At 42.0% G+C, this 25,455-nt stretch overlaps 1 protein-coding gene across 2 annotated transcripts in view; it reads right to left on the minus strand.

Moving 5' to 3' along the window:
* Nucleotides 1-6,897: 6,897 nt before the first annotated feature.
* LOC137377064 (ethanolamine kinase 2-like) overlaps nt 6,898-25,455 on the minus strand; it is a 511,523-nt gene continuing 492,965 nt past the window's right edge. For both annotated transcript variants that reach the window (XM_068046299.1, XM_068046300.1), the window contains one exon: nt 6,898-8,286. In XM_068046299.1, the coding sequence (XP_067902400.1) occupies nt 8,202-8,286 (85 nt within the window). In that variant the 3' untranslated portion in view covers nt 6,898-8,201. The remainder of the gene's footprint in view (nt 8,287-25,455) is intronic.

Raw genomic sequence — 25,455 nt, forward strand, 5'->3', positions numbered from 1 at the left:
AATTGAAGGAAGGTCATTGATGAAGCAGCTGAAGATGGCTGGGCTTAGGACACTACCCTGAGGATCTGAGGTAACTGGACACAACACTTCAGTTGGGGCCTAACTAGAGCTTGACAAAGGTTCAGCATAACTTCTCCACTTTGTACTCAATGTCTCTATTTATGAAGCTCAAGATCCCATATGCCTTATTAACCATTCTCTCAACATGTCCTGCCACCTTCAAAGATCTATGCACATACACCTCCAGGTCCCTCTGTTCCTGCACATTCTTTAGACTCTCCCTATTCCTGCTACCAAAATGCATCACCTCACAGTTGTCCGTATTAAATTCCATCTGCCATCTGTCTGCCCATTCGTCTTGCCTATCTTTGGCCTGTTGCAGGTAGTTTGTATCATCCTCACTATTTGCAACACTGTGAAAGAATCTGGACATCATAAGGAGTTATAAAGTTAAAAGAGTTATTTTCCTATGAAATAGGAATTTAAAAAATTAAAAGCAGGATTGATCTGCCTGAAAGGTTAAAAAATAGGTTCATAAGCATGCCTGTAACATATTCCTGTGGTCAAGGACACTATCATCCAGTGGTCAAGGATGCAGCATAATTGCCTCTTCCTAAGCACACAATGGCAGCTTCTGAAAAACAGAAACTCACTTCTGAAAAGCATAAACATATTTACTTCAGTACTGACAATACAAGTCTTATAAATCATCATTGTAACTTAGCACAACCTAACAATGGATGACATTATTTTCCACAGATAGAATTAACTTACCTGTCAACTGAATCCGGGAAACTGAGTTATAATCTTAAAACACTATTGTGTAGTTAGGAAGTGCACCATTAAGGGCAACCTTCACTATCCTGTTAACTTTAGTTATTGACCAACATCTGTTCTCACAGATTCCTGCTAACTCAGCCTTTCCTTAGAAATTAAATAATGTTGATTTCAACTAGAAATTGACAGGTATACTTCTTTATTTGGGAAATCGAAGGGGACAATCCTACTTGCAAGAGAGGTAAAACCCCCATATGTAAAAAGACTAGTCATGCAACTTAGAAACAGTATAAATATTGAAACCACACAGTGGATCTTCAGAATCAAAGCAAAATACTGCGGATGCTGGCAATCTGAAATAAAAACAAGAAATGCTGGAAATCCTCAGCAGGTCTGGCAGCATCTGTGGAGAGAGAAGCAGAGTTAACGTTTCAGGTCAGTGACCCTTCTTCAGAACTAGCAGCTTTTATTTCAGATTTCCAGCATCCGCAGTATTTTGCTTTTGTTTTAGAGTTTAATTCACTGCGACTTCTCTTCCAGGAATGCCTACCTTGAAGAAGTTCTGCTCTTCTCTCCAACGTAATTTTCGTTTGGATCTTTAGAATTGTTGGATTCATTCCAGCCTTTCTCATGGCCAAGGTGCGAGCTACCTGGTGCAGCGACGATAGTTCTCCCCTGAATTGGGATAGAGGTATCTCGCTAAACTCTGTAGCTTTCTACTCGGGGATTTAAGGTAAATGCTGCTTTAAATTTTGATGGCTATCTTAAATATTTTACTGCAACACTATTTAGACTTAACTTGGATTCTTTACTAGGAATAAAATTATACTTTCTTTTCCTAGAACGAGTAATGTTGCGATTGTTTAACCCATCAAAGAGTGAATTGCATGTTCAGTTCTGTAATAAACTTTAATAATTTAGAAAATATATTGTCTCATATTGTCTTCTGTATCTCAACTCAAGAACCCTTCTCCATACACACTTTAGTGGGGAGGCACATTCTTGAGGAGATATGCCCCGACCCTTATAATATCCGGATGTTATAATCTGGCTAAAACTTGTTAAAAAGGCCACGTAGATGGCGGTAATATCCTCAGCTGGTTCCCTTCCTTTGGGCAGAGTTAGATCAGATCTTCAGACTCATTTAAGTGTCTGTGAGATCTGTCTTTTTCCACCAAAAGTGAGACTGATCATCTGGGGAGTATGCCTGATTCAGCATAGTCCCAAAAAAGGGTGAGGATTATCATCCACTTCAACACCTCCAAGTTTGGTGTCAGTGGCAGATTTAGAGATTCTACTCTGTATTCCAAGATCCAAGTCATTTATATATAGCAAACAAAGCAGAGATCCCAGCATTGACCCTTGCGGAGCACCACTGTTTACCATCCTCCATTCTGAAAAACAACCATTTACTATGGCTCACTGTTTTCTGTCCTTAAGCCAAATTTTTATCCAATTGGACACAGACCCTCCTATTCCATAAGCGGCAGTTTTGTTAACCAGCCTTTTATGTGGTACCTTATCAAATGCTTTCTTAAAATCCATATAAACAATATCCACCATATTCCCTTCATTAACCTTCTCTGTTACTTCATCAAAAAAAATCAGAGATTAGTCAAGCATGATTTCCATTTACAAATCCATCCTGGCTCTCTTTAATTATCTTGAGCCTCTCCAAGTGTCTGTTGATTTTTCCCCTGATTATTGTTTCTAAAACCCTACCCACCACTGATGTTAAACTAACTGGCCTGTAGTTGCTAGGACTGTCCTTACACCCTTTCTACAATAAGGGAGTCACATTTGCCACTCTCCAATCCTCTGGCACCTTCCTGTATGCAGGGAAGATTGGAAGATTATAGCAAGTCCTTCTGCTATCTCCATCCTCATTTCTTTGAACAACCTGGGATGCAAGCATGCGGACCAGGTGACTTATCTACCCTAAGCATTGCAAGCCTTTTTAGTACCTCCGACCTCTCAATTTTTACCCTATCCATAGCCTCTACTCTCTCCGCTTCTACAGATATTTTGTCAGATTCGACTTCTTTGGTGAACACTGATACAAAGTACTCAGTAAGTATATTAGCCTTGCCCTGCGCCTCTCAGCATCTACTACCTTCTTTGTCCCTAATCGGCCCCACTTCACCTCTTAACTACCTGCTTACTACTTGCATGCTGGTAGAAGATCTTTGGGTTCCCTTTTATGTTGATTGCCATTCTATTCTCATGTTCTCTTTGCCAGTCTTATTTTCCTCTTCACATCCCCTCTCAACTTACTGTATGTGGTCTGGTTTTCACTTGAAGAATTCACCTGATATGTATCATCCACCCTCTTTTTTTGTTTTATCATAATTTCTATCTCCCTTGTTAACCAAGGAGCCCTGTTGTTGGTTCCCTTACCTTTTACCCTTGTTAGAGTGTACCTGACCTGTACCTGAACCAACTCTTCCTTAAAGATAACCCATTGTTTTGATACAGCTCTTCCTGTCAATCTTTGGTTCCATTTTACCCTGGCTAGATCTCTTCTCATTGCATTGAAATTAGCCCTCTTCCAAACTGGATGTTCTACCTTATCTTGTTCTTTGCTTTTCTGTATTACTAGGCTAAACCTTATGATACAATGATCATTCTTACCCAAGTACCTCCCCACAAACACTTGTCCACTTGGCCCACCTCATTTCCTAGCACCAGATCCAGAAATGCCTCCTTTTTAGTACGGCTGAGAATATACTGATCAAGGAAATTCTCCTGAACACATTTCAGAAATTCCGCCTCCTCCTTACCTTTTACTCTAAAATTATCCTAATTGATATTTGGGTAATTAAAGTCCCCCAATATCACCACTCTATAGTTCCTGCACATCTCTGTGATTTCCCTGCAGATTTGCTCCTCTATGTCTCTCTCACTATTTGCAGGCCTATAGAATACCCTCAGTCGCGTGATCATACCCTTTTTGCTTCTCAATTCTAACCAAATAGATTCTCTCCTAGCCCCTTCAAGGACATCCTCCCTTTCCAACACTACAATGTCTTCCCTAATCAGTACTGCCACTCCACTTCCCTTTTTTCTTTCTCCATCTTTTCTGAACACTTTATATCCTTGTATACCAAGCACCCAGTCCTTGCCATTTTTAAGCCATGTTTCCATTATTACCACTACATCATATTCCTATACTGCTATTTGTGCTTGTAGTTCACCAATCTTATTCACCACACTTCATGCATTTACACACTGTAATCCTATCTTTGCATTCCTAATAGTCCTTCTCAGTCCGCTCCCATCTAATGCAGAACTACTTCCCTCTCTAGTACTGTCTAACACTCTTACATTATGCACTTTATTCCTCTTTTCTGCTTCTATATTCTGGTGCCCATTCCCCTGCTAATTTAGTCTCTGGTGGGGGTCAAAAACAGATTAGAATCACAGAGGTAGGTTTTTGTCTCTACTGCCAGTTGTTAAGTACAGCATTGACAGTGTGCAGGAGCAAAAGCTGGGAGGTGGGGTGAGTGGGGTGGGGTGGGGGGGGGGTGGTGGGGGGCGCGGGGAGCAGCGCAGTCTGCATGCCCCTTTGGAACCCATCGGATTTTTCTTCTATTCAAATTGTCAGAAGGAAAGTTGGGCAGGGTCTGTAAAGGCTCTGGAATCCTCTCTGCCAGATTATCCTTTCTGCCCAGGCACTAAAGACAAATATATACCCAAGGTCTGTGGTCTCAGCGAGAGCAACAGTAGCTCACTTGACTTCATCATCCCTGAGCTAATGAGGGAAACTTAGCCAGGGTTCACACTTCTGCTTATTATTGAGTGACCTGCTGGAAAGTGTATGGATGTCAGATGAGGACAAAATTGTTCTGGGCTGGGCTGTTATGTCCTCTTCATGGTCAAATAGCCTGTCAACACTCACTGTCTGGGCTCATGCATGTGGAACATCAACCCAGCATGAACTTGGAGAATACATAATCGAACTTGAGACGAAATGCAAATCTTAGCTCGAGAATGGTTACCAAATTTAACATTATCCTCTTATAGTGTCATTACTCATGAAGAACTCAAGATAAGAAAGCACAGTGAGAAACCATCCATGAATGCATCTCCTACTATGAGGCCTGTCACATTACTGATGCTGAATATAAACACCATGGAGAAAGTCTCACTTGAAAAATTAAGATTCTCAACCTGGTGTATCCCGGCTCCACTGTTCAATCTGTGGACACTCATTCCGAGCAGAAAAATTCTTATCAGTCAAAGAACTCACTGCAAAAAATGAGATGATAATCCAGCTATCTTCTTCGATATTGAAGGTGGACGGCAACTCACGAACAGAATTCATTTCCGTCCCACTCATCACAATAAAAAGGTTGCAAAACATCAGTGTGTTATTTCACAGTTTGCAGTTCTTCAACTAACAGTACATAGGAACAGGAGTAGGCCATTCTGCCCCTTCAGTCTGTTCTACCATTCAATGATATCATGGCCTAACTCCATCCACTCAGCTTGGCTGCATATATCTTAACACCTTTGATTCGCAAAAATCTATTGATCTCAGATTTAAAAGTGTTAACTAAGCTAACATCTGATTTTTGTGAGAGAGTTCCATACTTCTGCCACCCTAACTTCTCTCCTGAATGGCCTGGCCCTGATATTAAGGTTATTGCTCCCTTGTCTGAGACATCCCCACCAGCTGAAAGTTTCTCTCTATCTACCCTATCATTTCCTTTCAAAATCTTCAATCAGATCACCCCTTAACCTTCTATATTTCAGGAATGCAAGACTAGTTTGCGTAATCTCTCCTCATAGCCCAACTCTTAGAGGTCTGGTGAAGGTGTCCTGAATAAATACATTTAATTGCAAATACTGAATCCATTTCATTTTATAGCAATTGTACTATTCAAAGGAAATATAGCCATGATTGGATAATTGGCTAATTGTCCGAGCACAGAATCCCAATGGACTGCACCTTGTTCCATGAAGTCCTATTTCACAAAATTATCAATCCAAACCATCTAGTTTTTATTCCTTAGTGTATCAAATGAATCAATCCACTGTTATACTTAACCAGTACTTCAGTTCTGAAATCCTAATTACATCTAAGTATACATATATATATATATATTTATATATGCACACAAAACTGTTTCCTGTTTTTGTTTCAATTGAATTATAGTGCTTGAAGTGTAACAGCCCAGACAACCAATTTTATCTGCAGCACCTGTGGAAGAGTCTGTCACTCTAGAATTGGCCTTTATAGCCACTCCAGGCGCTGCTTCACAAACCACTGACCACCTCCAGGCGCTTACCCATTGTCTCTCGAGACAAGGAGGCCAAAGAAAAAGAAGAAGAAAAAGAAGTGGTTATGCTAGAAAGATTTTCGAACTGTACAACTATATCTGCAGATTATGAAAATCTCGATTCAAGTATATCTTTTGTGTCAAAAACAGGTTAATTGGAATATAGCCGTATATTTTATTGATAATAATAAATCCCAGTCCACAGCTACCAAAATCTGTTAAAAGAAAAAGATCAGCTGCAAAAATGATAATTTAAATTGCTCTTGCAGAAATTAACATTTTAAAAGACACAGATGAGATCATACTGAGTGACATTAGTAATGGATGCATCTGTATGGAATTGTTTTGTCTGCTGTTTTTGCCCAATCAAGGTTAAAACCTTTGTTAAAATAATGGATAGGGCAATATCATACAAATGAGTTCAAGGGTCTATCACAAATATTGCACATCATCATGACAACCCATGATGCATTTAAGATAAGAGGGTTGAAAAGTAATTTTTAAAAGTTAGCTGTAGATTGGTTCCAGAATTTAACAGCATTATCCGTTTATAGGACCATTATTCATCTAGAGACCGATATTCTTCTTTGCGCCATTTTTAACACATTGATTAACAGATTCATATTAAACTTTTGTGTGTCTAACGAAGTCATTAACCGATTTATTTTAAATGAATCAAAACCATTGGTGTAAGTAGTGCACACAGGAATTCAAACTCCAAATACAACTCACATCTTTTCAGCTTTGCAAAGTGAAAATGCTGTAGTCATAGTATATTATTTTCCAGTTTGCATTCCTTCAACTGGCAGCATGTTACAAATATCTTAAATTGCAAAGATTGAGTCAGCTTCATTTTAATGCTTTTAATATTTTCATGCTGTTAACCTGAAATGAAACGAACTCAATTAGTAAATAATAGCCCTATGAATGGGGAATAGTGTTACGTTCTGTAGCTACTCCGCAACTAAGTTTTCTTCAGCATTCATTTTAACCCCTTCAATAACTCAAATATTTCAATGTCCTTGTTAACTGACAAACCAATCAAAAATCTTGAAAATCCCAGAACATTTCAGGTTTTGCAGTTTTTTTTACAATACAAACATGTTGAGCTCTTGTAATTATAAAAGCACAAAATATGATTTGAGTCCAGTGCCTTTTAGTCTGTCTAAAGCTACAGAAGTTCTTGATTTCTAAAAATCTTTAAATTAATCAATACCAGTGATGGAGCACAGTACACAGTATACTTTCCATAGCTTACTGTAGCAAAATAATTACAGCATTTATTAACAGAATAAGGAATGACACAGAGCAAAAAAGAGTGGAATAGTGAAGAATTAACTGGACTTATCTTCAGTGTTTTGAGGCTTGCAGTAACAGTTCTGTGTCAAATTCAAAATACAGCCTGATAGAATATTACAAAATATAAACTGAAAATGTTAGAAATGTACAGTGGGTCAAACAACACCTGAAAGATAGGGTAACATTTTGAGTAGGATCCTGATGGAAGATCTGTGGAAGGGACCAACCTGAAATATTCAACAACCACGATGACAAATGTGCATTTATATAGCATCCACTTTTCTCTTTCAGATGCTGATCGACTTGCTGTGCATTTCCAATTTTTGGATCAGATTTACGTAGTTTTAAAATTTCTAGGATGTTAGAAATTGTGATTTTGGTGCACTTTTAAATTCTCATTTCTGAAGACCACTGCCATAGGAATGATTGCTGCAGAGCATTAATGAAAGAAAAGATAAGCATAGCTTGAACTGAACTTTTCCGACAACCAGAGGGCTAAACATGTAACATTCCAATAATTACTTCAAATTACCAATCACAAAGCATTGGTTTGAAGATAACACAAAACTTGCCAACTGAAGTATTTGCCTGAAGATGTACAATTTCAGTATATAAATGAGAAATGTGAATGATACAATAATCTGAAATTATTTTGATCCACTTCTAGTAATTTACATTGTCTTGATTATGACTAACTATCCAAAGTGAATCTCAATGTCCAGTTATAACTACAGCAACATACAACCAGCATTAAGCTTTTAGTAGTTTGTCATCGGTCAGCTTTAACTGTTGCCCTGTTTCCAGCTTGCTCCAGCCTTCCCATAGCTGCGAATGAGAATCCAGCTACTCTCTGGTATCAACAGGAAGCTGCAAGGCCAGGATTTCATCCTTCTTCTTGAAGTATTGTTTGAAACGTTCTCTGGCATATCTATTCATTACAAAATTGTACATGATTAGCCAATAGTTTATTTTTCCTTTACTTATGATCTATTTGTTATATCACTACTTAAGGAGAGAGGGATAGGCCAGGAAACTACAGGCCAGTCAGCCTAACATCAGTGGTGGGGAAGTTATTGGAAACCATTTTCAGGGACAAAATTAACTTTCATTTGGCAAGCTATGGGCTAATCAAGAAGAGCCAGCATGGATTTGTTGACGGCAAATTGTGTTTGATTAATTTGATTGAATTATTTGATAAAGGAGCAGAGAAAGTCAATCAAGGTGGTGTAGTAGATGTTATATATATGGACTTTCAGAGGGCATTCGCGGAAGTGCCACACAGGAGGTTTAGGCTTATTAAGGAGATGGAAGCCCATGGAATTAAGGGGATAGTGGCAGTTCTGGATACAAAACTAGCTCAGTGACAGGAAGCAAAGAGTGGCGGTGGATGAATGTTTTTCTGACTGGGAGGAGGATTGCACTGGTGTTCCCCAACGGTCAGTTTTGGGTCCAATACTCTCTTCAGGTTTATAAACAACCTAGATTTGGGCGTAGGGAGTATCATTATAAAGCTTGCAGGTAATACAAAGTTGGCAAAGTAGTAGATAGTGTTGAGGATACTTATAGGCTTCCAGATGACATGGACAGGATGGTGAAATGGGCAGAAGCTTGGCAGATGGAACTCAATGCAGCAAAGTATGAAGTGATGCACTTTCAGAGGACTAATGTGGAAGGACAGTATACAATAAATGGCACAATATTGAGAAGTGTAGACAAGCAGAGAGACCACAAGCAATCCTGGTTCAATGAGGAGTGTAGAAGAGCATGCCAAGAGCAGCACCAGACCACCCTGGTGAAGCTCCAGCACAGGTCTCTCTATCTACTTTGTCTTTGAACACTTCTATATCCACAACTATACCTGATCCCTAGTGCCCAAACTTATCCTCACTCATAAGCTCCATATGCTCTTGTCACACATGTCCTCCTATAGTGCACCCTAACCCTTCTAGCTTTATCCTTGCAGAAGCATGACCAACTCAGCCCCCACCCATGGAGGAACTGGAAGAGGTGGCCATCAGGTCCCACAGCCTCTCGAGGGTGTTGCAGGAGGACATTTAAACTGCCTCCTTCAGATTCTCAGCAGCCATCTACCTCATATGATGCTGCCACTCAGCTTGCAGTTCACAGAAGCACCAGAGTAGGTAAGAATGTTATAGGACAGTCACTATAGGTAAGCACCAGGGTGAATAGTTTAATATTTCTAAGTGCTATTGGTTGTGTCACGCTTGTATGGCTTGTTTTTGTTCTGGGTAAAGACTGACTAATGTAATTGGATGGCAAAATTGGTGTTTTTTTTTATATTGGGAAAGGAATTGAAAGGATTGAGTACAGATGGTGAACTGTCTGATTGATCCTCAATCATGGAAGTTAAAGCATGTGGCAATTGTGCTCCAAGGTCTGATAGTGATGGATGTCTGTCAAAAGTGGTCTTCAATTAGATAGGTGCAAGTGCCCCTCCCAGCTGTGGCCCGCCTACCTGGAACACTCTGGTGTGCCCCTGGCCCCATCATCTTCCTCCTCTTCAACTTCTTCCTCCTGCCCTTTCATGTGGCTCCTGAGCTTGACGTTCTGACATAATTGCTGGTGGTAATGGCTGGTCTCCAGTGATCGCCAGATTGTGAAGCATGCAGCAAATCACCACAAATCTGAAACCTTCCTCACTCTCCTGTCCCTCTCTTATCCAGCAGCTGGTGCTGCTCTGCCTGGTGTCATCTCCATCGCCAGTACCTCCTCCAGACCAAGGGGCAGCTCTAAGAAATTCCCCATGAACAAGCACTCCCTTTCTCCTAGTAACTCCTATAAGGTCTCCAATTAAGGTACAGTAGCACAGCATTCACTCTCTTTAGGTGAAGTCCTCAGAGAATTTCCCGAATAAATGCTGATAGAGTGTTGGTGAAGTCTTGACAAAGTGTCCCAGAAAGTCTCCCACTGTGTACTCAAAGACCTCTTCAAATGCAATGTAGTCAGTCGATCTCCAGCAGCAAGTGAACAGTGAAAGCTGAGCGTGGATTTAAGTAGCATTCAAAATCTTTACCAATGACTTATTTACTCCTGTTCAGCTGGTCGCTCTTGAAAGAGGTTGATAATTGCAGTGCCAGCCAGTAAAATGGAGTGCAGCCTCTTTACTGAATGCTTGGAGCCAATTTAATTGGCCATCAGAGTCCTAACAATCCTCGATGTGGCCATTTCTAGTGTGCGTTTCAACACCTGTACCAAGCTGGATTCTTGCACTAAAGGCAGCTAAACAGGTATTGCAGCTCAAGACCTTATCTTGGCCAACTTGGACACTCTTTAGCACCTAATGTGGGCGGCACAGTGGCGCAGTGGTTAGCACCGCAGCCTCACAGCTCCAGGGACCTGGGTTCGATTCTGGGTACTGCCTGTGCGGAGTTTGCAAGTTCTCCCTGTGACCGTGTGGGATTTTGCCGGGTGCTCCGGTTTCCTCCCACAGCCAAAGACTTGCAGGTGATAGGTAAATTGGCCATTGTAAATTGCCCCTAGTGTAGGTAGGTGGTAGGGAATATGGGATTACTGTAGGGTTAGTATAAATGGGTGGTTGTTGGTCGGCACAGACTCGGTGGGCCGAAGGGCCTGTTTCAGTGCTGGATCTCTAAATAAATAAATAATGTATCTGGGTGCATCAGCTGCGTTCAATGTGCCAACTGGAAAGATTAACTTTGATGACTGTTACATTTTCAGGTATTTCCAATCTCTTCATCCTAAACATTTCATAGACAAGTCCCAACTCTCTAAACCTTTGTAAGTCTCCATCCTTGCTTAAGATCTGGGTAAACTTTTAATAACATGTCAAGACTTTAATAAAAAAAACCCTGTCTGGTAACTGTTTTTAGCTACTAGGCTTATTCTCTGCCTCCAAGAGATTGCATTTATTTCCACAATTTTCAACTGATTCGATCCTTCTCTGATATCTTAAAATAGACTCCTCCATTTGAACACACAGATATTTTTAGATCTTGGAGAAGAGTTACTCGATTTTTCAAACCACAGCCCTTAGTAATTGAGCTACTTCACTGCTGAGTGGGTCAGTAATCACCCAGCAAGCCTTTTACCAAATGGCTCTATGGAGAAATGGATGACCTAGTATGATGTTGAGTGACAAGGACCAAGAAACGTCCATGTTTGGTCTTTGGTGAGCTTGTCCCCAGCTGGGTGCTGTAGGACCTTTTCAGAATCCACATCCTTCTGAAGCTGATCTTGAAATGTAAATATAATAAAAAATGTTTCCAGATGGTACTGAACATAAGGCTCTGATAATGGTCTGGAGCCTCACAGTGGGTAAGTACAGGTGCATTTTGTGCTGAAGAAAAATCCTTGTGTTTTCAGTACTTTACATAATAACTTTGAGTAAGTTTGTCATCATTGAAAGTCTTCCTTGCAACTTTCTTAGCAGCAGCAGTATTCTCCCATTTGAAAACAGGCACAGCATGTAGATGGCTTGGCCTGTAGTAGCAGGTTTCTTAAACATGAAGTACATTTTTCGTTGACAAGTTAATTTTTCTCTTTTGGGTTATATATTTCTTTATCTGCATTTTCAATGGTTCATTAAATTTTGTTGCTGTGTAGGCCTGATTTTTCCTTATATAACTTTTGTTTTCAACTCTGTTACTTACAACCATCTGACTTGCAGCTGCAAATTTCCTAGCAGAAAAGTGGACAGGATGTAAATTCCTTTGGAGGTTCCTTTGATGTTCCTAGACTTGGAGGGTGAAGAGCAGTTCTTGAAGGAACAAGAAAGGCAAGTGTGACTGTACTGGACAAATTTTGTACCTTATTCCAAAACCTGCATTTATTAGATCAGTCAGTCTGTCCTTCACATGTTAGAGAAGACTGTCTTCAGCACTTTTATTTCACAAAGTGAGCTGCCTTGAAGCTATGCCATTTCCTGGAGGGAAATATACAGGCAATTTGTATGAAAAGGATGCGTCTTCCCATGGTGTTAGTCATTACTGTATTTATCTTTTAGACCACTGGATCCTTCCAAACCACCACAATTTATGTATATTAGTCAGTTCGTTGTCTATAGATGCATCAAGAAAGTGGCAGAAGCCCTGATTGTAACTGATGACATATTCATTACTTCTCATGTGAAAAGGAGACTTCAGCTCTTAAAAAGTATAGAGCTTTGCTCAGTTAGCAAGGTTCCTAAGAATGGAGATCGTCATAGATGGTACCAATGTACTGATGGACCATGCAGCTTGTCTCGGACATCATTATTAGCAAGGTGCTAGGAAGTGCTGGAGCACTAAATGGTGCAACTCACCTCACACTCAGCTCATGCAAAATGAGTCCATTTTGGCAGCCATCAAACATTGCACTGGGTACTGTGCTGCTCCATCACTTGACCACTGACTTTTTTTTGTGTTGTTACATTGGATGTTCTTCATTTTATTTCCTTTAACCTAAGCAAAGGCTGAAAATATTTTGAATCCATTTGACTCTTAATAACAACTTGAAACCATGTTCATCTCCATTTGCATTTTTTAAGTGGCCACATCCTATTAATTTTGAGCTCCCAGCCATATTTTTTGCTTGCATTATTAGACCAACTACTGACACAAGGCCAAAGCTTCTGCTAATTATTGAACTGACCCGACCTTGCAAGATTGTGCACAGTCAGCACAACTGCGGACTAGCTTGGCCTTGGCAAATAGCCATTCCCAGCACACATTTTGCAGGGCACACTAAATCTGAGTTTAAGAGGCCATGAGGGTCTCTATGTGTTTACTTTAATACTAGCTAAAATAACTCCTTTCGAGGAGGAGGCATTCTCCGAATCATCTTACTGCAGTATATGCCAAGTAACATTTTCTATCTTACCTATTAAACATCTTTACATCAACTCTCAGATACCTCGACTCTAGACAGATTAGCCCAAATTTCTCAAGTCTTTCCTCATAACCTGACCCCTGATAATAGGGATCAGTCTTGTGCCTCTCCTCTGCATTGCCTCCAGTGCTTGAATGTCTCTCTTGTTTCTTGGTGATCAGGACTGGTATGATCTAACAAGAGAACTATAACATTTGGTCAATACATCTCTGGATGTTTTGTACTGTTTTGACTACTTCATTCAAAATGTTAATATCTCAGCTGGTTGCTACTCTATATTGGTTGATCGTGTGAGTCTTAAGTCTACTAGATCTTTTTCAACTACATCCTCAGCTATTGTAAATACCATTTGTGAATGACATATGTTATTTACTTTTTCTCTATTTTCAGCATGTACACATTTTACGGTAAATTTCATCTGCCATTGTTCTGTCCACTTCCATACTTTATTTTGCCCAACTTATTCTGCAATTTCTGAGCTGCCTCCTCCAAGCTTTTCCTAAGATTCTCTCAGAATTCTAGGAGAAACAACAACAACAACTTATATTTGTATAGCACCCATAACTTAATAAAATGTCCCAAGGTGCTTCACAGGAGCATTATAAAACAAGTATGACATCGAGCCACAAAAAGCGATATTCGGTCAGATGACCAAAAGCTTGGTCAAAGAGGTAGGTTTTTAGGAGTGTCTTAAAGGAGGAAAGTGAGATGGAGTGACAGAGAGGAGAAGGGAGGGTATTCCAGAGCTTTGGGCCTTGGCAACTGAAGGCGCAGCCATTAATAGTGGCACGATTAAAATCAGGGATATACAAGAGGCCAGAATTAGCAGAGTGCAGATAACTCGGAGGGTTGTGGGGTTGGAGGAGATTACAGAGGTAGGGAGGGGTGAGGCCATGGAGCGATTTGAAAACAAGGATCAGAATTTTAAAATCAAAGTGTTACTTGACTGGGAGCCAATGTAGGTCAGTGAGCACAAGGGTGATAGGGGGACAGCAATTTTTTTTTTATTCATTCATGGGATGTGGGCGTCACTGGCTTTGCCAGCATTTATTGCCCATCCCTAATTGCCCTTGAGAAGGTGGTGATGAGCTGCGTTCTTGAACCACTGCAGTCCATGTGAGGTAGGTACACCCACAGTGCTGTTAGGAAGGGAGTTCCAGGATGTTGACCCAGCGACAGTGAAGGAACGGCGATATAGTTCCAAGTCAGGATGGTGTGTGACTTGGATGGGAATTTGCAGGTGATGATGTTCCCATGCATCTGCTGCTCTTGTCCTTCGAGGTGGTAGAGGTCGCGGGTTTGGAAGGTGCTGTCTAAGGAGCCTTGGTGCATTGCTGCAGTGCATCTTGTAGATGGTACACACTGCTGCCACTGTGCGTCGGTGGTGGAGGGAGTGAATGTTTGTGCATGGTGTGCCAATCAAGTGGGCTGCTTTGTTCTGGATGGTGTCGGGCTTCTTGAGTGTTGTTGGAGCTGCACCCATCCAAGCAAGTGGAGAGTATTCCATCACACTCCTGACTTGTGCCTTGTAGATGGTGGACAGGCTTTGGGGAGTTAGGAGGTGAGTTACTTGCCGCAGGATTCCTAGCCTCTGACCTGCTTTTGTAGCCATGGTATTTATATGGCTACTCCAGTTCAGTTTCTGGTCAATGGTAACCCCCAGGATGTTGATAGTTGGGGATTCAGCGTTGGTAATGCCATTGAATGTCAAGGGGAGATGATTAGATTCTCTCTTGTTGGAGATGGTCATTGCCTGGCACTTGGTGCGAGTTAAGACACGGGCAGCAGAGTTTTGGATGACCTCAGGTTTATGGTGAGTAGAATGTGGGAGACCATCCAGGAGTGCATTGGAATAGTCAAGTCTCGAGGTAAAGAAGACATGAATGAGCAGATGAGCTGAGATAGCGGCAAAATCGGGTGATGTTCTGGAAGTGGAAGTAGGAGGTCTTAGTGATGGCATAATATGTGGTCAGAAGCTCATCTCAGAATCAAATGTGACACCAAGGTTGATGGATTAACTGACTGGGTTAATCTCAGACTGTTGCCAGGGAGAGGATTGGAGTCAGTGGCTGGAAATGGCATTTGGATCGGGGACTGAAAACATTGGCTTCAATGTTCCCAACACTTAATTGGAGGAAATTTCTGCTCATCCAGTACTGGATGTCAGTTAAACAGTCTGATAATTTAACAACAATGGAGGAGTTGAGAAAAGTGGTGGTGAGGTAGAACTGAGTGTCATCAGCATGCATGTGAAATCTAATGTTGTGCTTTTGGATGATGTCACCGAGGGGCAGCATGTAGATGAGAAATAGAGGGGCAAGGATAGATCCTTGGGAAGCACCAGAGGTAACAGTGCAGAAGCAGGAAGAGAAGCCATTGCAAGTGATTCTCTGGTAACGATTAGGTAGATAAGAATGGAGCCAGGTGAGAGCAGTCCCAACCAGCTGGATGACAGGAAAGGCGTTGGAGGAGGATGGTATGGTTAACTGTGTCAAAGGCTGCAGACAAGTTGAGCAGGACGAGGAGGGAAGGTTTGCCTTTGTCACAGTCACATAGGATGTCATTAGTGACTTTGGGAAGAGCTATTTCAGTTTGTGGCAGAGGTGGAATACCCTCCAAGCCATGCAATTTATATGTTTTGAGCCAATTCTGCTTGTCAAGGACTTCCATCATACACAATGGAGACACATAGGGTCGCATCTTATTAGTGCCACGCCGATCCCGACAGCGGGACCGGAGGTCGTCGTAACTTCTGCTCCCGCCTCAAATCCCATTTCCCACGCAATTTTGTATTTAAATCAGCCACGGGGAACAAGTGGGATCGTGTGGTGGGGGTGGCCTTTCATTGGTGGAAACCACCATCACTGCCCCAAGCACCATGAATACCACAGATATAAAACATACTGTGCTTGCAGCCTCAAGGAGCAGCAGCCTTCCTTTCATGTGAATATCGTCAGAATAACTTCGTTGAAGCTTTCACTTAAATCAAAATGTTTTTGCCTCCCTTATTTTGTGAAACTCACAATCAACTTCATATCATTTATTTTCCCTATAGCCAAAGTGAATCTCCTGGTAGCCAGCAGGCAGCATCCTGCCCTACGGTTTAGTGATGCCTCCCTGCAGGTTCTCCTCCAGGCTGTCAGGGAAGGACGGGAGGTCCTCTTCCCTGCAGGTGGAGTCAGGAGACCATCTCGCCTCACCAAAGGTGGCCTGGATGGAGGTAGCGGAGGAGGTCTTGATCCATGGGGTCACTCTTAGAACATGGGTGCAGTGCTGCAAGCGAATCAATGACTTGCTCAGATCAGCGAAGGTAAGTGGTCCTGACAAGGCTGCTCCATTGATTTCTTACATGGCTAGGTGTCTTTAAGAAAGTGGATACGTAAGGATGAAGTGTCATCTCTGCTCTTGCAGTCATTTTTGGAAACTGAAGAAAATTGTGTGAACTCATGTGAAGTGCCTCTGTTTGTGTCTCCACTGCAGGTGCTCGTACTCGAGTAGCAGAATTCTTGACCCAAGAATCCTTTTCCGGGGAGGAAGAAGAAGCCAAATCCCCAGAGGGTGCATCATCACCAGCCTCTTCTTCTACCTCCGCCTGCAAAGATACATGCACATGGTCCACAGAGGGTTTAAGAGTAAAATCCCGGTCACAATCTGGCGTGCATGACACAGGCACGTCCCAGTAGCTGAGGCAGCATGTGCCAGCTGGGTCCCCTGACAATCGGAGGACTGCTGGGGCCCAGGCCCCTGCTCAGCCCCACGCTCATGATGATCCTCTATTTGTTGCTACGAGAAGTCTGCTGGATGTGCAGCAAAGCCATGTGGAAAATATGTCAGAGATGCCAGAGTTCATGCATGGCTTAGCATGCCATGGAGGAGTCCATGCAAGCCATGATGTCTGCCATGTCCCAGGCTTTTGAGCATATGGCTTCCTCAGTCAAGAGTTTGGCGAGCTCCATGGTGAGTCTGGTTGAGTACTCGAGCCATATGGGATCTAACTTGCACTCCATCGCTGTTGCCGTGGGCTTCAATCAGCACAGTCTAGCAAGAGGGGAACGAGGAACCTGGACCTCCCTCCAGGTGCTCCTTTCCCTCAGAGAGACAGGCAGGTGCCATTGTGCACACAGGTGGAGGAGGAGTGCGCGCCAGCTGCCCTGGGACCTTCCTCTCAGGAGCCCCCAGGGAAAGCAGCGTCTCGTCCTTCCCCCCAACATTGACCCCCCCCCCCCACCCCTTACCTCCAGCGGTTGAGCACACTGGGGATACTCAAGCTCCATGGTTGCACACCCCCAGTAGGATGGAGCCATCAAGGCCCCGTTCCTCCAGAGGACGCCCACCATGGTCATCCACAGTATCGGGGCAGTGCACTGAGCAGACTGCTTCCACCTCAGCTGCTAATGTCAGGCTAGCACCTAGACATAGTGGCAAGAAAAGAAATGGAAACAGTTTTGAGCATGAAGGTGGCATAGGTGATGTAGAAATGTCAACAAATGCAAAGACATATCAAACATTTTTATTTCTTGCAAAACCTGATCCAATCTCAGTAATGTTTTGCTTGGTTACAGATGGATACAAAGAGGTTTTTTGGAGGCCTATGGCAGGACAGCAATGATGCTTGCAAAGCATCTCAGGAAATGTCAGTGTCCATATCTTACTGGAATTTTAGCCTTCACTCTTCAATGATGGCTGCTTTCCTATTGATGATTAATAACTTTTTCCAATATTGTCATGCCTTGCTTTCATTTTCTACGGTCATAACTTAATGCTGCTTGCAGTGGTATGTAGTCACATTCATTGTAGCCCATGGATGATTTCAAATGCCAATCACATGAAAGTGCAGCCATGCTTCATTCAGATTGCAGAGATGAATAAGACCTCATACAAAAGGGAATTTCTGCGGGGAATTGTTATGTTTCTCCTCCCAACGTACCTTGATGATGTGACTTATTGTTGGCTGAAACGTGCATAAATTAGGTTCTCCCTGATGTCCCTTGCATGTCTCTCCATGACTCTCATATTTGTCATTGCTGTCCTCCCCACACCCTCTTCATCGTCATCCTCATCTGAGGAGAACTGCTGTTCTTCCTGTTACTCCACTTGCAAAATGTTGCCGTGTCTAATTGCAAGTTGTGCAAGGCACAGCAGATAACGATTATTCGTGACACCCTCTGTGCGCATAGGGAAGAACCCCTCCAGACTGGTCATGGCAACAGAATCTTATTTTTAGCAAGCCAATGGTGTGTTCAAAGATGACTCTGATGGATGCATGAGCAACATTGTACCTCTCTTCAGCAACGCTTTGGGGAAGATGTACCGGTGTCATCAATCATGTCCAAAATGGGTAACCTTGTCACCCAGGATCCATCCGTCCACTTTGACTGGTTCCTTGAAAACTGCTGGCAGCTGGGGGTTCCTCAAAATGTAGGAGTCATGACAGCTCCCTGGGGAATGTGTACAAACATGCATGATTCTTCTCCTGTGGTCCGAAACCAGTTGCACGTTTAAAGTGTAGAAGCCTTTGCAATTAATCAAGACAGCAGGTTGGTCCCAGGGAGCTCTAATGGCCATATGAGTACGCCTTGCACTCTAGGGAAGCCAGCGATGGCACCAAAGGCCACAGGCCTTGCTGCCTGGCTGTCTTCATCTACAGTTAAGTAGATGAAATCATTGGCATGTTGAAAAAGGGCATTTGTTACCTCTTTGATGCACCAGCGGGTTGCAGACTACGAGATGCCACATACGTCGCCTATTGATCCTGGTAGCAAAGAACTTGAGTGCAATAGTAACCTTGAGAATAAGAGGCATGGGGTTCCCATTGAAAACAGGTGGCTGCAGGTAATGCTGAAGGATCGTATACATTTCTGTCTCCATTGCAAGTCACATTCTCATGCTTCTCTGGCATTACCTCTGATATCTGACGGTAATGTGTCCTTGTTTTGAGGATACGATTACATGCCAGCGCCCGTCTTCAATAATGCCTTTCCTGGATAGCTTCATTCTGAGCAGCCTCACCCTCTTGTGCTGCTTGCACCGTTGAACCTCCAAGAATCCACCTTGATTAGTTACAGATTCCCAATCCCTTCCCTATGATGACCTTGAATACCCAACCATAAGTCTCGACCTACCCCCTCCCCCTTGCATATACTATTGCCCCCTGTGACTGTGACTGTACCTTCTGCCAGCCAGTACCTTGATGTGGACACACAGGACTCCGACTATCCTCCCTCCTTTTAGACCTCTCATGACCATCAGTTTTCTGACAGGAACATACCACCACCCCCTGTAACCGCACACAGCCAACCTCATCATCAAAATCAGCTACTACACAGCTGGCCTCTGCCCTCCACCCTGCACCCTCCCCTGCTCCTCCATGCAACCGAGACCCCACCCTTCCCTCCCCAACTATCCTTCTCGGCTCTTACACATAGCTGCCGCTCATGCCATCGCCGCCATCCCCGAAGATGATTCACCCTTGCTAGTGCCCAGCCCGGAGGCAAACATCCATTCCAATGTTGGTGATAGTTTAGTGGCTGAGTGAAAGAGAGAAGAGCACAGTCCTGAGACTCAATTGTAGAAATCCAACTGTTGCACTCAATGTTGAAACATTCGTGAACTGGGTGGCATAGGAATATCGCTTGTCATTCAGTTAATGAGTAGTTAGTGAGAAATTATATAGGCACTGGAGATCAAGATGTAGAATCAGTCTGGGTAGAAATAAGAAATAGCAAGGGAAGTAAGTCCCTGGTGGGTGTAATCTGTAGGTTCCCAAACAGCAGTTCTGCAGTGGGGCACAGTATAAACCAGGAAATACTGGGGGCTTGTAAGAAAGGTATGGCAATAATCATGGGTGATTTTAATATACATATAGACTGGATTAATCAAATTGGCAAGGGTAGCTTCAAGGGAGAGTTCATTGAATGTATTAGAGATTGTTTTTTGGAGCAATATGTTGTGGAACCAACTGGGGAGCAGGCTATTCTAGATTTGGTAATGTGTAATGATGGGGGATTGATTAATGATCTCATAGTAAAGGATCCTCCAGAGAAGAGTGATCATGGCATGCTAGAATTTCAAATTCAGTTTGAGGGCAAGAAACTGGAGTCCCACACGAGTGTTCCGGAGTTAAACAAAGGTAATTACATAGGCATGAGGACAGATTTGGCCCTAGTGGACTGGGCAGGAAGACTAAAATGTAGGACAGTTGATGAGCAGTGGCAGATGTTTAAGGAGATAGTCACTTCCTCCCAACTAAAATATATTCCAGAGAGGAAGAAAGATTGTAAGAGGGGGAAAAAACATTCATGGCTAAGCAAGGAAGTTAAGGATAACATAAAGACAAAAGCTACAGCATACCATATTGCAAAGGCCAGTGGCAGGCTGGAAGATTGGGAAACTTTTAAAGATCAACATAGGGTCACTAAAAAAGTAATAAAAAGAGCAAAGGTAAATTATGAAAGAAAACTAGTGCAAAATATAAAAACAGATAGCAAATGCTTCTGTAAGCATATAAAAGGGAAGAGAGTAGCTAAAGTGAATGTTGGTCCTTTGGAGGATGAGACAGGGGAGTTAATAGAGGGGAACACAGAAATGGCGGAAACACTAAATCAGTATTTTGCCTCAGTTTTCATGGTGGAGGACACTAGTACCATCCCAAAAGTAACAGGAAATGCAGAGGTTATAGAAAGGGAGGAACTTAGTACAATCATCATCACTAGGGAAAAATTACTGATCAAACTATTGGGATTGAAGGCAGACAAGTCCCTATGGCCTGATGGCCTACATCCTAGGGTCTTAAAGGAAGTGGCAGCGGAGATAGTGGATCCATTGGTTATAATATTCCAAAATTCCCTGGATGCGGGAAAGGTTCCAGTGGATTGGAAAAAAGCTAATATAACACCATTATTCAAAAAGGGAGGGAAGCAGAAAGTAGGAAACTATAGACCAGTTAGTTTAACATCTGTCTTTGGGAAATTGTTAGAATCCATTATTAAGGAAGTAATAATAGGACATTTAGAAAGTCAAAACACAATCCATCAGAGTCAGCATGGTTTTATGAAGGGTAAATTGTAAATTTGACTAATTTGCTAGAGTTCTTCGAAACTGTAACAAGCAAAGTGGATAGTGGGGATCCTGTCGATGTAGTATATCTAGACTTCCAGAAGGCATTTGATAAGGTGCCGCACAAAAGGTTAATACACAAGGTAAGATCACATGGGGTTAGGGGCAATTTATTAGCTTGGATAGAGGATTGGCTAACCAACAGAAAACAGAGAGTCGGGATAAATGGGTCTTTTTCTGGCTGGCAAGATGTAATTAGTGGGGTGCCACAGGGTTCAGCCCTCAGGCCCCAGCTATTTACAATCTATACTAATGACTTAGATGCAGGGATAGAAGGTACTATAGCCAAATTTGCAGATGACACTAAAATAGGTGGGATAGTAAGTTGTAATAAAGAAATAAGAAATTTACAAATGGACATGGATAGGTTAGGTGAATGGGCCAAATTTGGCAGATGGAGTTTAACGTGGATAAGTGTAAGGTTATCCATTTTGGTCGGAAGAATAGAGAGGCAAATTATTATCTAAATGGAGAGAAACTTCAGAGTGCTTCGGTGCAGAGGGATCTGGGTGTCCTCGTGCATGAATCGCAGAAAACTAGTATGCAGGTGCAGCATGTGACAAGGAAGGCAAATGGAATTTTGGCATTTATTGCTAAAGGAATAGAGTATAAAAGTAGGGAAGTGTTGCTGCAACTGTACAAGGCATTAGTGAGACCGCACCTGGAGTGTTGCGTACAGTTTTGGTCCCCTTACTTGAGGAGGGATGTAGTTGCATTGGAGGCAATTCAGAGGAGGTTCACTAGATTGATTCCAGAGATGAGTGATTTGTCTTATGAAGAGAGATTGAGCAGTTTAGGCCTTTACTCTCTAGAGTTTAGAAGGATGAGAGGAGATCTAATTGAGGTGTATAAGATGATTAAGGGGATTGACAAAGTAGACGTAGAGAGGATGTTTCCTCTTGTGGGGCAATCTAGAACGAGAGGTCATAGTTTTAGGATAAAGGGTAGCAGATTTAAGACAGAGATGCGGAGAAATTACTTCTCTCAAAGGGTCGTGAGTCTGTGGAATTCACTACCCTGAGTGCGATGGATGCGAGGCATTGAGTAAATTTAAGGAGGAGTTAGACAGATTTTTAATTAGTAATGGGTTGAAGGGTTATGGAGAACAGGCAGGAAAGTGGAGTTGAGGCCGAGATGAGATCAGCCATGATCGTATTGAATGGCGGAGCAGGCTCCGAGGGGTTAAATTGCCTCCTCCTGCTCCTAGTTGTTATGTTCTTATGTTAATCTGGCAGGTAGGACTAAATCCTAACTATACGTAGAGTAATGAGTATTCATAGCATGTAAATGAATGCAAAGCTGAAATCCGGCACCATGTTGGGGGAACCCAGGAAAAACCGCAAACCCGCCGACAACTTAATTTTTCTAAAATATCCCGCTGTCGGGAATACGAAAGACTGCCTCCTGCCTAATTATATTACCCCGCACGCCATCAAATCTGTTGCAGCAGACTGCATAAAATTCTCCCCATAGTGTGTGATTCCTATACATAATGGAAGTTTTTTTATAACTTTGTTTTCTTAATTATGAAGATATGTTAAATGAAAAGTTGATTTTTTGAAAAGAATCTAATAGTTTGCAATTTTGGAGCATTTTACTTCCTGAAAAGTAAACTTAAATTGAACCTAACAACTTGATTCTTGGCTTCTCCTAAGAGTTGGCATCAGGTCTGGACTAGCTCTAGGTTTAATTTACTCTAATGGTTAATGAATTTGCATAACATTTCTTTGCTTTTTTAATACACTTGTTAACCTGTTTACACTAAGTGTTAATGACTGTGCTAAAGTGATAGACAATAGAATTATATTAACTGGGTGCTACCACAGGTCATTAAATCCTTTGAAGTCAAGTTATTAAAGATGGAATCATTGCTCCTGAATTAGCCTTTATCAAGGCATTTGAACCTATCTCAATAATCCTTAAAGTTTCTTTGGCTAACATTTCAGAGAAGGCCTAACAGGCATATCCCATAGATGTGCGGAATAGTTGTTTCAAGGGCTGACCAGTGAGCCAAACTGCTTAGTCAAATGGTCCCATTTAACTTGTGCACTTGCATGAACATAAATTGGAGAGCTGCCCATTTGCGCATACAACTTTTCCACACATCTCAGAGATGCTCACTACCAGACCTCATGAAATAGCTAGATAAACATTAGGGAGAAACGTTAGAGATTGTTCCATCTTATTTAGTTGCAAATATACATTATTATAGATTCAAATGTATTTTGGTCTCATTTTTGTGCTAATTAAAGGTGAGGATGTCAGTGCTGGGGGAATGGAACATCTGCGGCCAAAAAAGACACATGTCAGCATTTTCCCTTTTGATTTCATGCTCAAAAGAGAATTTCAGTGCCCCACCCCTTCATTTCTTCAAGCCTTCTTAGATCACGAATATCACGGCCAGATGTCAAGTACTGTACCCTCTATTATATTCAAACAAATGTGTCTTTCTAGCTCTCCAGAAGGCAAATTAATTGCAGCATTAGAGGGACCTAGTTAAACTTTGAAATCTTTCCCAACATGTCCTTCACAAACACAAAATGCTCAAGGAGATAATTTGTCAGTGTTCTGGGAGCAGCAGTACCAAAATGAGTTAACTCATTGGCAATAATCTACACATAAAGTTTTTTTTTAGCTTAGACAGGGTCATGAAGGTGCTTCCATCATTAATATTTTTTGAGGATTTGTGTTTCAAAGACTGTGGAAAATACCTGAGAAGATGCCTGGACTTGTTTTTTTTAAAGGGTCACTGGAACGACACTTGGGACATTGTTTAAAAACAAATATTTACTGGAAGTCACCCGTCTTAAGCTAAGTAAACAGCCAGAGTTTTATGGACTATGGAACTTAGAGAAGTCACATGTCTGGATTTATGGCTGTCAAGAGTTTTGGTTTCGTTTTTGGATATTGTTTGGAGTTCAATTGGTGGATAGCCTGCTCAGAGGTGCTAACCCAACTCATCCTTTGCCAACTGTTTTGAAAAATCTTCTGAGAATCCAGTGGGATCGCTGAACCCACTGATGTAGTAATTCTCCCGAAAAGCCTACATGACTATTCCTCGACGCCTCCTGAACAGAACTGCTCCAGAAAGATCCCAATGACAGCCATCTACGTGTACCTGGATGCCAGACCAAAGGGCCATCTGGAAATTCCTTTTCTTATCCTTTTCCTTCAAGGATTGACAATAACTTGGCCAAAGTTTTCTTTTTAAGTTGATCTCTCCGGAGCCAGTTTTTTCATTTCTTTAGTTTTTTCTTTAACCGGTGTGTGTATGTGCATGTGTTAGAATGTTTTAGAAGGGTAGATATTTATAATTTCATATTTCAAACTGTGGGTTAATAAACTTTGCATCCTTATTGAATAAATCAACAATTTTGTCGTTTACTAAAGAAACGTGGTTGGCCAAATTTTATTCTGAAACTAATATAGATAAAGTATATAATTGGCTGTATCAGTAACTGGGTAAAAACATTTAAATATATGTTGTGACCAGTGGAGTAGTGGAAGTAGAGAAAGACAGTGCATTCCTCCAACCTCGATCGTCACAACAGGAGAAGGTCACAGCAATGTTAGTTTCTGCACAATGGAAGACCTCCATCCCTTCATATTGAGTGTGTATCATACATAATCTGGTCATGCAGAAAAAATGTGCACTCATCTCATCACCACCTCAGATTATTAGTGTTGGAATTTTGAATCAAGTTGAGCATGGGTAACGACACTGACCAACCTTTCAACTATTGCATTCAAGTTTCACATGTTTAGCATGACAACAATACTTAGAAGGCACAGTGAATTTTATGCAAGGGAACTAAAGGCAAATGCACAACAGCTCTTAGGTTCTGAACTTCAGATTATCTGATGGCTCAGTTGATAAGCGTAGGTTTCAGTGTGGAACTGAGCTCTATAGACTAGGAAGGCTCCAGGCTTGATCCTTGATCAGCGTTGAATTGCCTTATCTGTGTCAGGACGATGGCAAGGGTATTATAATCGACATTGGCTACCAGAGCTAAGGAGGGGAAGAATCTGCCACAATTTCTTTTGATTGTTATTTAGTGCCCTATACAGGAAAAATTGTCCTGTGTGGAAGTTGGGTGACAGCAGCATTGGGATGAGTTGTCATTCTCCCTCATGA

The sequence above is a fragment of the Heterodontus francisci genome, chromosome 14, assembly GCF_036365525.1.
Source record: "Heterodontus francisci isolate sHetFra1 chromosome 14, sHetFra1.hap1, whole genome shotgun sequence".
Lineage (NCBI taxonomy): Eukaryota > Metazoa > Chordata > Chondrichthyes > Heterodontiformes > Heterodontidae > Heterodontus > Heterodontus francisci.